This window comes from Mya arenaria, chromosome 1 (genome assembly GCF_026914265.1).
Source record: "Mya arenaria isolate MELC-2E11 chromosome 1, ASM2691426v1".
In the NCBI taxonomy this organism is placed as follows: domain Eukaryota; kingdom Metazoa; phylum Mollusca; class Bivalvia; order Myida; family Myidae; genus Mya; species Mya arenaria.
Genome location: NC_069122.1, coordinates 15,251,175 through 15,265,529, shown reverse-complemented (window position 1 = coordinate 15,265,529; position 14,355 = coordinate 15,251,175). Strand labels below are relative to the sequence as shown.

General features: G+C 33.2%; 1 protein-coding gene across 1 annotated transcript; it reads right to left on the bottom strand.

The window, feature by feature from the left end:
* Positions 1-322: 322 nt before the first annotated feature.
* LOC128232761 (ras-related protein Rab-18A-like) lies at positions 323-12,127 on the bottom strand. Its single transcript, XM_052946493.1, has 7 exons — positions 11,971-12,127; positions 9,978-10,033; positions 9,459-9,520; positions 7,670-7,742; positions 6,001-6,119; positions 4,779-4,904; positions 323-4,065 (listed from the first exon to the last, which is right to left on the bottom strand). The coding sequence occupies exons 1-7, from the start codon at positions 12,039-12,041 to the stop codon at positions 3,949-3,951; spliced, it is 624 nt and encodes a 207-aa protein (XP_052802453.1). The 5' UTR covers positions 12,042-12,127; the 3' UTR covers positions 323-3,948.
* Between the last annotated feature and the right edge of the window lie 2,228 nt (positions 12,128-14,355).

The window sequence follows — 14,355 nt, the reverse complement described above, 5'->3', positions numbered from 1 at the left end:
CATTTTATTCCAATAATTGCATACTAAAACTCACCCTTTAAACTGGCCTAGTGTTTGAAATAATATTTTGTCTACTGACCCTATCCCTGTTTCAGTCGACCAACTTACCTGATTAAAAACAAAACGGCTAACTGCTTATTGACCAAATTCAATGTACGGCAGATTTGATAATTGAGTGCCGCTGGAGAAACAAAATTAAAAATAATTTTAAACACTAATTTAGGAATACCAAAAGCATCTGCCAGTATTTTTTGCAAATTGTTACAAATAATGAAATTGACCGACTCAGTTTTGCTTAAAATTATAAAATAAAGACAGTAGATCTATATTGACATTTTAATACATTTTAGGAATCAAAATAATATACAAATAAACATGAGACTAATATTTATAAAAATGATGCAAGCATTATCATTACCATTATCCTTCAACAATAATTAACCGGATCATCTTTTCAATGAGCTTATTGTACGAAAAGTAAATCAAAAATTTCATTCTTGGTTCCTAGCAACATGTTTAACAACAAATATGTTGATTGGAAAGGTTAACAAAAAATTTACTTAAATTTGCAAATTTAAAATTTAATCGAAAAAATAATCAGTGTAAACTTTATTTATTTTACACCGATTATGAAGGAAGTTATACTAAGTCAATCTTGTTGACATAATGTTACGTAAGTGTGAGGTCTTATAATGTGGTGGAAACTAGAGAGCTCGGAGAATACCCACTTGTCCAGGCCCCAATTTCTCGAAACTTCTTAAACTTAACAGTCTTAAGTCGCTTCTTTTAATGAGCCAAAATACATACTTAAAATGGATTTTGACAAATGAAAAATTGTTTTTTCTGATAAACATACAGATTATTCCTACATAATTTCTAAAAATTCTTTAAGAAGTAAATATAACACATTTTATAGAACAACAAAAATAGTAAGATTAGCTTAATCCTGTTATAAGGGACTTAAGAAGTTTCAAGAAATTTAAGCCAGCTTGGTGACCACCAACCAAACTCACATCCCAAGGCCACCTTGGTGAGAAGCGAGTGTGCTAACCGGAATACTATGAAAACGATTAACCCCACTACACAAGACAACAAGTAACATCGTGCCAACAATAAATATTACCGGTATGTTGTTATAACTTGTATCACAATCGTTGTAAAATAAATATGTTTAAATTAAATAATACTTAAATCAAATTTAAGACATTTGCTTAGTATTTGATACTTCATGTATTTATTCACCTAGTATGATATTTTGACATAAATTCATTGAAAAGATGGCCACATTGGGACACAACATTAATATTTGTTAATAAAACTTATGCTAAAACACACAAAAAAACAACAACAAAAAAACGAGTGTTCTAAATTCATGTTACTATACAGCAAATAATTTATTTACATATTTCCATACTTATTATCACGTCGATTATATTCCTGAAAAGCAATAAAAGTAGTTACATAGTAATAAAATATAATATCTCCTTTTTCTTAATTCAATAGAGAATACAATCTACCATCTACAGTATATAAGTAAAACCTTAAACCTGTATAACAATAATTTAATCCACATCAAAGCCGTATAATCTGTTCACGAGTTTAAATAAAGTATTATTCTTCCTTTCTAAGCTTTCGCCAATAAATTTCTGATTATTTTTTTTTTACTTTAAAACGTAACTTCTTCATTTAAATGAAGAAAAATATAAACAGTCATATATAGTCTAAATATGTCACTTTGAATGGTGGTTTATATTCTGACAAAAAAAATAATTTCATCCTAGATGATGCAAAAATATATATATCAACCAAGCATAAAATAAAACAGCATCTTTTCCATATCAAGTTTCATACACAACTGTATTAAATGACTACAAATGTAAAACATTTTTTACACCATACAATCATATTCCTTTCCCGAAATAAAGATTTTGTTCTACTTTTTTCAATAAAACAGGGTCCATATTCGCTAACGTCTGGAGTCTGTGTTTCAGACTTAGGCTAAGTGTTTATTTTTTAATATAGCTTGTTTTGACAGTCAGATTGTAGTATTAAATATTTGTAAACAGATATTGCAATTGTAAAAATATTTGTTCATAAAGTAGCATTTTCATAACAAAATTAAAATTTTGCTTTTCTGAGTTTCTGTGTCTCAAACACTTATGGTAAGACATAAGTGAATATCGGCCCTGGAAGAAAGGACGTCAATGTCAAGTTATATAACACTATTGTCATTTAAGAAAATATTTAATGGATGTATTACATTCAAAACAAGCGAAGTCATAAAATAAATTTATCACTTGTAACATATACTACATTACATGTATACGGAAAAAATGAATTCTTGTAAGACAACATGTTTCATGGCCTTTCTCATTTGAGTACAAGATGTTAGATTAGATTAACTTGATTATTTCAAAATTGACATTTTTAACATTTTAATACTGGTAATATTATTTAATTATCTAATTTCCCTAACTGTGAATAGCTCATTTTCTCAAAAAACAGAGAAGGAATAACTATTGAAAAATTGTTCTCATGAAGGGGAACTATTTTCAAGCAAATTTTATGTATACTGTCTTATTGTGTCTCCAAAAATCTTGTACACATTAACTGCGGTCAAAATTAGCACAAGACTGCAAGCCCAGCACTTTATGAAAGTGCTCGGGCATGCTTATCTTAATTTTTATATTTAAATAGTAGGGCTTGTTGGCATTTTTTGATGCCAAGAACAAGTCAAAGAATTCATGCAAAAGTTTTACTTCAATAACTGCATTCAGTCAATCACTATCATATTCATTTTCTATAAAATACCAGATCTGTAACAATTTACACTAATTATCTACATCTTGAAGCACACATAAATCTGCAAATTCTGTATACAATATATCATTCTACGCTAGTAAATGTAATGGCTCTTTCATTCTGATGCTAATTTTCCAACAAATCAAAATCTGCTAACCAGCCTGATTATTGTGTTCACTTAAATTGTTTCTTTAATTTTACTCGAGTAGTTTACCTGACTTAAATTAAACAGTAAAGGAGCAGTATTCATAAAACATCTTAAGTCATTTCCTTACTTAAGACATATTCTTTACATAAGTATCTGAGTAGTTTACTTGACTTATAACAAGTACAAGGGCGGTATTCAAAAAACCATCTTAAGTCATTTCCTAACTGAAGACATTTTCCTCATTTAAGTATCTATCTTAGGGAATGGTATAAGAACTCTATAATATCTGAAATACTTCATTTTCAATAATTTTATAAAAAATTCACACTTTCATATTAAAAACACTTATACTATTCTTTTATTTTGACTATGAAAATTCTAAGAAAATGACTTAAGAAGTCGTATGAATACCAGCCCTGATTCTGATATTAAAAAAATGTTCAACAGGACTAGTAAATGAAAACTGGCAATATAGCAGACAATAAAAGTGTATAATAATTATGAATGATCAGGGATGTGATTTATCAGGCAGCTGAAGGGCTGAAATCATTTTTGCAATGGGTTTGGGCGGCGCATAAGGCCCCCAATGGAGGTCACAGGGGGTGGGTCAGCCTGCCTCAGAAGCAAAAGTGATTTAGAAGCCCCTTTGAGGGCTCTACTGACAATAAATTTGAAATGTCAAAACCAACAACAAATAAAGCATCAATCAAAAGCGACCAGCCAACTTTTTAAATCTGTTTTTTTTTCTTTTATTGGTCCCTGGAGCCATACAAACTGCGGAAATCCATTCCATGGATAAATCACATCCCTGAATTGATAAAGAATTACAAAGTCAAAGCTTTCTTTTCTTAGATCTGTGACACAAATCAAGGTCCTAACTTCTTAGATTTCTATATGGAATTATGTCCCTCTTTTGCTGAGCTCTCAGAACGTTGATATACTGGTGATGTCATAATATTGTGATGATAGCTTGAAATATATGTGAAGCAAAAAATGGATCATATATAGCAGTATCCTCCACAGTAGCCGCCCCCTGCGGTGCCCCCCTGGGTAAAGTCAATTCCACCCCTCTTACTTCTTCCGTCCGTCTCCCACAGACCTGGAGTCTGTATTATCTGAAACATAAACAAGAGTGATGATATGGGTAGTGGTTCGTAGGAGGATGTCATATACAGAGCTTATGACATATGCAAAATTGGTTCCCTATATATTGCTATTGCTCAAAAGCATCATTTGATATCAGGGGTGTTAACAATTCAACTTTGCGGTACTACTTTCACTGGTATGCTAAACGGCTAAGACATTTCAAGCCCCATGTGGCATTTTTTCACTTTGAAAATGTTCACTAGTACTGGTTTGATTTTTGTAACCCTGGTTTCAAAATCAAGAGGTGGTTCTTTACAATACATATAACAGCTTATTAGTGTTTTAGCGCTTGCTTCTATCAAAAAAGATTTGGTATTTTTCCGTGCAACTTCAGGTTATTTTTTTGGCAAAAACAAGTAATGCTCTTTTTATCTGATTGATATAGTTCTGGGATGTTATTGACCTGGCCCCTGAAGGAGAGTTTGGGGACCACATAAGGCCCCTTATAAGCGGAAGCATCCTGCCAAGAGTCGAAACTGGCATTTTTCAAAGCTCCATTGAGGCCTTTCCTTACTTCAAATTTGAACCAAACTGGAGAATCAATACTCGCAAGAAACAACCAGTCTAACTTTAAATATTTTTTTGCGTGGGGGTGGGGGGACGCTTGCGGCTTCAGACATTAGATTCGCAGCAATCTGCAGACATATCAAATCCCAGGAATTACCAACAAAATGTCACTCACCTTTTCCACCAGTTCTTCAAAGGCACATTGAACGCCCTCTTTTGTTTTCGCACTCGCTTCTATAAACAACATCTGGTGTTTCCGTGCAAACTTCAGCCCATCATCTTTACTAACTTCTCTTTTATTCTGGAAAAGTAAAGAATGAATAACAGGTTACGTTAGCAGATGGAAGTTAGGTTTCATATTGTACCTGCATTTTAATATGAGCATCACAAAATAACACTGTTTTACCATCGTTTCAAACATGTATATACTGGCTAGGTCTAAAAGGTAGCTAGGTGCAATTTTTTTATAAACCTAACAACTACAAATTAACTTTTTTTTGTCTATAGTACATTTGATAACTTCATCAGTTCTAAAATTGAAAAAAAGTTGCAAAAGCAACACAATTAAAAAACATTTTGAAAATAATTTTTTTCAACCCAGTTCAATTTTTAGACTGGAAATAGTACATGAACTGTATGAACTTGTACCAAATTCACCTAAAAATAGATCATTTTGATATTTAATAGCCTGTAATTGAAAACCCCTACTATTTAACATTTATTGATGGAAATTGGCAGATTTCTTGATATTTGTCATACTGCAGTCATATCCTTTGAACATCTCTCGTATTTTTATTTTTTTCAAAAATAAACTTGGTTGCCTTTAAGGGCATTCTCTGAATTAATGAAACTTGTCTGCAAAAACTTTAAAGCTCACTACTGGTAGAGTTTAACCCGAGTAAGCCTTTTAGAGTTTAACCTGAGTAAGTTTTCAGGTATCTTCAGGTAAGTTTCTTCAATCTATATTGGGTTCGTGTTGTAACTACTTGCAATACTAATAGATTGTTATGAATATGTTAGCTGCTACGTTTACTTTAGTGTCAAAATTATGTATATTTATTATTATCATACTTATTTCAGAAAATTGACAATATGTCATAATTATAATTTTATCAAATATAGCTCAATCAATGCAGCTCTATCAAATGAAAGGGCACAGTCGGGCATAGTAAAAAGGCAGCAGGGTGCCAGAAGGGCCCGCTCCCTCCCCACATATGCTATTTAAGCCTACCGGTAGCTGGAACACTGCCATTTTAACACCACTCTCTATTGAGACTGCAGCCATTGTGGATAATCCATCAAATCAAAAGTCTCAACCATTTAATCTTTCATTTGAATAAAAAAACATTGAAGATGAAAAGATATTCCATGGAACTGGTTACCAAGACCTCACTTACTTGGTCAATCTTGTTCCCCACTAGCATTTTGACAAGATCGTGTTTCGTTGAAAATGTCTCCAACTCATTAAGCCAGGCTTCCAGCTTGCTAAAGGAGCTTTTACTGCAAACATCGTACACTGTTAAAGAGAGAGAGAAATCAGAATGTATTACAGAAAGCTTGTTAAACTAACTTTAGCTACAAACATCAAACACTGTAAGAGAGAGGGAGAAATCAGAATGTATTACAGAAAGCTTGTTAAACTAACTTTAGCTACAAACATCAAACACTGTAAGAGAGAGAGAGAGGGAAATCAGCTTGTTAAATGAGCTTTAATTACAAACATTGTACACGTTAAGAGAGGAAAATCAGAACGAATGACAGAAAGCTTGTTAAACGAGCTTTAATTACTAACGTCGTTCATTTTAAAAGTGATGGAAATCAGAATGTATGACAGAAAGCTTGTTTAACTAACTTTAGCTACAAACATCAAACACTGTAAGAGAGAGGGAGAAATCAGAATGTATTACAGAAAGCTTGTTAAACTAACTTTAGCTACAAACATCAAACACAGTAAGAGAGAGAGAGAGGGAAATCAGCTTGTTAAATGAGCTTTAATTACAAACATCGTACACGTTAAGAGAGGAAAATCAGAACGAATGACAGAAAGCTTGTTAAACGAGCTTTAATTACTAACATCGTACATTTCAAAAGTGATGGAAATCAGAATGTATGACAGTATACAGTATGTGTATACCACGTGATAAATTGCGTCATAAATGCTATGTCGGAAGGCAATATTTTGCTCCGATTGAAGACTTAAAACAATGATAACTTTTCATTTTCTTTACCATTTTAAATGAAACATAGCGCAGTCTATGCAGCTTACGGAGCCCCGCCTTCGGTCCTTTACCAAATTTGGATTGAGAGTTTAGTTTCTTATAACACTTCGACAAACCTTTTCACGATACGGCCGTCTAAGAGCACTGTAAAAACATTGTTTGGGAAATAGGTTTGTCGAAGTGTTTAATGAAACTAATCACCTTATCAAACTCCGGTTATAAAACAGAGGTGGGGCTCTTTAAGCTGCGTAGACTGGCCTTTGTTTCATTTAAAATGGTTAAGTATTAGTAAGCGAAACGTTATCTTTGATTTAAGTCTTTGTTTTAAGCAAAATATTGCCTTCTGACGTAGCATATATGACGTAATTTATCACGTGGTATACACACACTGGTATACAAACTACAAACATCGCACACTGTAAAAGAGAGAGGAATAAGAATGTATTACATGAAGCTTGTGTAAATGCTTTTAATAAAAATTTTTTATACACTTTAAGAGAGGGAGAAATCAGAATGAATGACAGAAAACTTTTACTACAAACCTTGTACAATAACCTTTTTTTTTGTTTTTAATGCATCTATAAACAGCAGCACAAAAATTATGACAATACCATATACATGTACACAAACCTTTTTCTTCTAAGAAATTTTATTAGCTGGTGGAAATAATCACTAGCCTTTAACCCCAGCTTATTCAAAATTTGTATATTATATGATATAAAGGTGTGACGGGTGTTTTAAGCCAAGAAGTAATGTTAATATTAAGGCATGCTGATCCGAAAGACAAATTTTGACGACTTGAAGGGCTTGCAGGCTCGTGCCAATTTTAATGAGTGATTATGTATACCTAAAATGACTCCCTGCGCTCCTCTATAGTAACTAGGTGTCAACGTTCGGAATCTTTCCTGGCCCGCGGTATCCTGTAACAGAAGAGACGCTATATGCAGGACTTGTATTATGTGTTCTTTTTAAATGAGGCATTCATAATGGGTAAAACAATGGTTGAGTATTGTAAAACTGATTGCTTATAAGTGAGGTCATTAATAATGGTTTGCGTAATCTCAAAATCAATTATTGCTGTATGGCTGTAGAAACTATCATAGGACCACAGAATTAATCTTTTATTAAAATTGACCTACGCTCAAACCTTTAGCTTATCATTCAAAAATAATTTGCAGGTAACAAATATAACATTTTTTATTAAAATTCAAACATTTTATGAAATTATGATTTTGATAACATACCTGTAATCAAAAAATTATTGAATTGGCTTGATTGATAATTTTCAATTATCAATTTTCAATCCCTAACATACATTGTTGCTTGTGGTTTTGATTGCTTCCTATATGCACAATGGCATAGAGTAGTGTTCAAACTGATCATTCATTTGTCATTTCGTTTGAATAGAGCCTAACTGGTCTAGTAGGATACCAGTTTAATTGTGAACCCCGCTCTCACGCAATAGGTCGTGCGTTTGAGAACCATAAGGGGCACTTCTCATGGCCTCTTAAAATGCACAAAAGTCAATCACTGGCTTTTATCAGAAAATTGGACTGGACAATGATTCAAATCAATTTATAGCTGTTTCACAAAACAAAAGCTGTATAAATAAGTGTTTCTCCAGGGTTTAACTACTGTTTGCAAATTAACTTAAAAAAAATGAGTTCTTTAATCTACTATCAGATATTTAATAAAAAAGCACAATTGTGATGCATATTACAGCCTCAAAGGTGGCTCAAACATTTAGCTGTTTGTTTATTGATATGGGAGTATTATTTAAAACTATGCTTAACAATTGAACCCCACTGACTCGAACTTGCTTGGCTCGAATGCCTCATTGGCTCGAACTAGATGTAAAGGACCGATTTCTATACACTAAAGGTAAGCATTGCCGCTTGGCTCGAATTTTCCAAGGCCAGAGTTCGAGCCAATGGGGTTTTCGACTGTAATTGGCTGGTTGATGTGAAACCAATGCAAACTGAACATGTATGGATGTTTTGCAGGATAATGAGCCCACCTCTTCAGAAGTTAGTTCCATGTAATTTATAAGTAAAAGAATATACCAAATTGCTTACGGCAGCTGGTGGTTTTTCTTAGATCGGTGGCCAGGGCTTCCATTAACAATTTGAAACTGGAAGTATGAATTTCATGTCCATCAAATTTTTTAAAGTTTTTCACTGAAATGTGGAAGTTTGATTGTCCCGAATACAATATCTTTTTCCACTATTTTTCAACTAATATGTTAAAAATCAAGTAATTTGCAACTTTAACTTGCCAAATTTAAAGACTTATATTATAATAATTCATTTTACTTAAAGACTGATTGAAATTGTGACCATAAAATTAATATTGACACAAGATTTTTATATTTTAAACTTCCAAGCTTTCTACTTTGGAAGTTTTCTTTAAAATTATGGAAGTTTTTGTACTTCCAAGGAATCAATTTTGGAAGTTTAAACCCATTTCTAGGGAGTAATATACTTCCAAACTTCCTTTAATGGAAGCCCTGTCGGTGGCCATAGATTTAAAAGTCAGTTGGTGGTTTTGGTTGGAGTAAAAGCCATGATCATTCAATGCTTCAAAACCTGGAAATGCTAAGTTAATTTGCAAACAGCAGTTTCACATTGATGCCTTACCCATATAGCTAACTTGGCATTGTTTCCATCAACTGTGACTGTTTTCACTTTAAAGTCAACTCCTGAAAAACACAATTGCAAAGGATATACTAAAAAAATACCTATATAGATATGAAGAAATGGTATGTAGATATAAGTTTATCAGAAATATTATTCAGCAAAGCTTTTTACAATTTCTTCTGCCAAGTGAGAACTTAAGTTTACTCATGCAAAAGCTTATCATACTGATCCATCAGAGGTTTGATAAAGATAAATCTATGTAAGGCTCTTTTCCATTGGCTATAGGCAATCACCACGGTTTGCCAACTCCAAGAGACCATGAATAGAAAACATCTCTGATTGGTTGAAATTTTCGCTTTTGCACTCAGAATCAGGGCTATTGAACCTGAGTGTTGTACTCCTAGCATCATCACTCTGGTGTACGAGAATGAAGCTAATATCAAAGACTGTTATTGATAAAAATAATCAGCCAAGGATAATGCTTCGGATGAACAGTTTGCACAAATCATGCATACAAACCTATGGTTGCCGATTGTTCAGGATCAAACGTGTCATCTGTAAATCTCAGTAGTAAACTGAAAAAGAAGAATGTTATAATTGACTTTAAGTTTCGCATATGCAATATCTGATGTGATGTCTGAAATGCATGACACTGAAAGTGTGTTGCTTATAATAACATGTATGACTGTGACTGCGTATTCTGTGCAGTCAACATGATGCACTTGCTATGTCTCAAGGTATAATATTTTCGTATCACAGTTCATCAGTGTATGTTCGTAAATAAACAGTTTATGTAAAAAAATCCATCAAAGATAAGGCATCTTAGGAAAATATCACTGGATTTACACAATTTGGAAAAATGACGTTTGGCGCCTTCCAAAAATCGGGAAACTTTCGCCCAAGAATTTAGAGAGTGTGGTTTGTGTTGCTCTCTGCAGCTTATGGTGTCAGTGTGTGTGGTTACTATAAAAAGGGGAGGGGCCACATCATGCCAAGGAATGGTTAACATGGTTCTTGCAGCTAGATTGCTTTTCACTTTATCTTAGAGGGCATGGCTTTCTAAATTTCTTAAGCAGAGGAAAAAATTTGACTTCTTTCCAAGTGAAAAACAGTAAAAAAAATGACATCCAATATCCACTCAAAATTGTTACTTTGTATCGTACTGCTTGTTAACATACATGCCATATTTTCTGGAGACCATTCAGGGGGATTTGTTCAAAAGGCTGAAAATTCAGGGGGATTTTGATTGTATTCAGGGGGATTTTTTTAGCAGGTCTAAGTTTGCGAAATTTTAAAGTATTTTTAGACGCAAGTATGAAAAAATGTTTTCACATATAGTTTGCTTTGAAAACCACTTAACTTTTTCATTATACAGAATTATTTTATGTCATGATTTATCATATTTTTATGATACACTGTCATGTCATACTGTAATGCACTTGCAGAACAAAATATGTCATTGGAAAAATATGTTTTCGAGACAATTAAATGAAATTTACCTTCCTCCAAAGTCTTTAAAAAATTGTGCTTAATTCTATCAGCTTTGATGACTTTCAGACAATAAGGGAATAAAATAAATATTATTAATTTCTTCCTTCCAAAAGAGTAATATTTCTTTGCCTTTGATAATTACTACAAATTAATTGATCACTTGTTGTAAAAGTTTCCTTTTGGAGAGTTTCACTCACATACTGTGGTTTCACTTTGTCATTATTGCCCGATGTAAAATTTCAAAAAACAAGATTTTTTTTTTAAAATTCCGAGGGATTTTTATCTCCTGCCGGGAGACCGGGGGATGGATCGAAATTCCGGGGGATTTTCCCCCCCGCCAGGAGATATGGCATGTATGTGTTCAATACTACAACTTCACTATTGTGGAATATGTCATGTTAATATTATAGTGTTATATAAACGAAGCATGTTGAACTCACAGGGGCAGAGTGTGTTAATACATGTATGTTCCCCCCTACGATAAATAATAGTTTAAAAATGTTTAATTCTTGTGAGGTATTTATCAAGATTACTAGTAACAGTCTGCCTTCATTATTAATAAGCCTGGGAATATTGATAAATTTCTTCATATATTTTTTGGAGGGAAGGGAGCGAGGTCATAGGGTGTGGCATAACAACAAATTCAATGGTTGAACTCAATATCGGACCAGGGGCTACATTCCGAGACAGCAAGAGAACAGATTTTTAAAAAGTATAACAGTTTTATTTGGTACCCAGTACTGCAAATATCACAGCAATACACTGCAGAGCTCAAGTCAAGGACTTTTAACAGTTTCGTTTTGGACCTGCATCCTCCCATGAATGCAAAACAGCTAACGCTAAAAGTAAAGTCTCTACCACTTGGCTATCTAGACAGTACAGATTGTCTCTTGACATGAACAATAGTAGATTTTGTTGAAATGATATTGGTCAAAAGGTAAACAGACTGTCTGTGAGTGATATTGCAGTTCGTCTTATCTACTCCGTATATATTCAGCCTTTAATCATTCAATCAAGGTACCTAGATTTTCCAACACCACTTTCCCCAATAATCAAAATCTTCAGGGTGGTCAATACATCTGATTCTGCCATATTTTGAATGAAAACACAAGAAAAAAATTCTGCGTAAATCGGTGTGTTGTCATTTCTCCATTTTTAGACAGCTGTGACGTCTTTAGGATTTACTTGGTGTTTCCTAGTAAGAAAGAATTTCATTGGTTCATCGCCGATAGGATAATGCGGTAGTGAATTGTAGCAGACAACAGAATAATGCAGCATTTTCCACCTAGGCTGGTACCTCATTGTCTTTGCGTAGGGTACAATTCCCCATAATTTCCTTCTCAATAATCTAGTTTTAAAAGTGCCCCCTTCGTCAATATTCTGAATGATTTTTCGTATAAACAGGAAACACTATGTTAAAGTTGATAAAAGATCAAGTTTTTTTTCTACGCTTATGCGAAATTGAAATGCAAGAGCCTTAAAGGTAGCTACTGTGAATAATAAATACAGTACCTTATCTTTAAAGGTCCCATATAATTGGTCTCCGGCAATGATTTTTTGGCGCTACGTTCATTATCGCAAACTTACATATGTGTCCACGTTCAATATCATTATAACATGATTATCTTTACGCACCAATCACAATTTTGGCTTTTACCTGCCTGTTTGCAGTCGGAACACACCCAGCAGGTTTAGATAAACATAATGTTATTGTTTTAATCCCACTCGCACCTGAATTGATCTCGTCCTAAAGTTTGAAACAAATCATGAATACAAAATCTAAAAATTATCTTCCAAATTCAAAAACAATGACTAAATTGAATTAATCCTATATAAGACAAAAAGATTCAAGACCTTTAAAATCTCTAAATTTTCCAAATTAATTTACAGTAGAATATCAACAACCCTCCTAAAAAAATAATACTAATAATGATGATGATGATGATGATGATGGTGGTGGTGGTTGTGGTGGTGGTGGTGGTGGTGGTGGTGATGATTATGATGATGATGATGATGATGATGATGATGATGATGATGATGATGATGATCATGGTGCTGCTGCTGCTGCTGCTGCTGCTGCTGCTGCTGCTGCTGCTGCTGATGATGATGATGATGATGATGATAATAATAATAATAATAATAATAATAATAATAATAATAATAATAATAATAATAATAAAAATAATAATAATAATTATTATAATAATAATCACCGGGGATGAGCAAAAAAAGTCACGTGACCACAAATGCAAACGCCAGTAGTATTTTGGCTCGATTGATCGTCAATCAGGGTAAGTTTCTTATCGATATTTTTGTTATACGCGAGAGTTCGTTCAAATGACATAGCGCAAAAAAGAATGCATTGTTTTGTCTTTTGATCGGTGTATTGGTCACCATTCATGTCTGCATAGTTTCCGAGAACACTTCGATACAAATTGTGTCCATGAATGCAAACGCACGTAGGTAGTGTTAAAATGTCACATATTTAGATAAATTGCCATATTTTTTCAATTGTTTTGACTTTTAGTTGTTCAATAATGGCTTTTATTTGTTTAATGAATATTTGTGCGATGCAATTTGTACAAACAATTGCATTTTCTGAAGTATTTAAATTTGGCAAACGCATGTTGGCATTTTCATAAGGCAAACGTACGTAGTCTACATAAAATGACAAACGCACGTAGGCATCTTATATAATAATAATATTGAGTTATCGTATATATCGAAAGCTTTTAAAACTTTTTATTATTTTTATATCCATAACTATTGCTGTAAGATTTTTGAATTTATATTTAATTATTATTATGATCATAATGCTTACGGTCATATGCATAAGGGAAAGTGAAACGCTTTATGTCGTTTTACTTAGCTAGATAAGCCATCTTTTAAGATTTTAATAAGCATTTGTTTGCACGAGACGTATTTTTTATGAACATGCTTTTACAGATGATATCCTTTTAACAAACTACAATTTGTGTAATATATTTTGCGAAGTAAATCAAGTGGCGCTTAATTAATGAATGACAGTGTCTGTTTCAGTGATGTCATTTGTTTGCCACGTTTGTGGGAATGCGATGAAAACGACATGGGCTGAAATTGCATGAGCGCCGCCATGACGGTGTAAACGCATTTACATGCAGTTAGAAACAGTTATACACCACGGAGAGCTTGACGCGCCGTATGTAAGTGTATTCTGGTATTAAAAAATGCTTATATTTTTCTTGTTTTATTCTATATTATTCTATAATTAAGCAATAATCTACCAATCACAAGCTCAGGCGTTTTTATTAAAGGTTACCAAAATATTGCAATTACAAGTATTTTAATTGCATACTTTTAAAGGCATACATGTATTTATACAGGTGCACCACACATGGATCCAATAAGCAGTTTCTGTGCCCGAAAT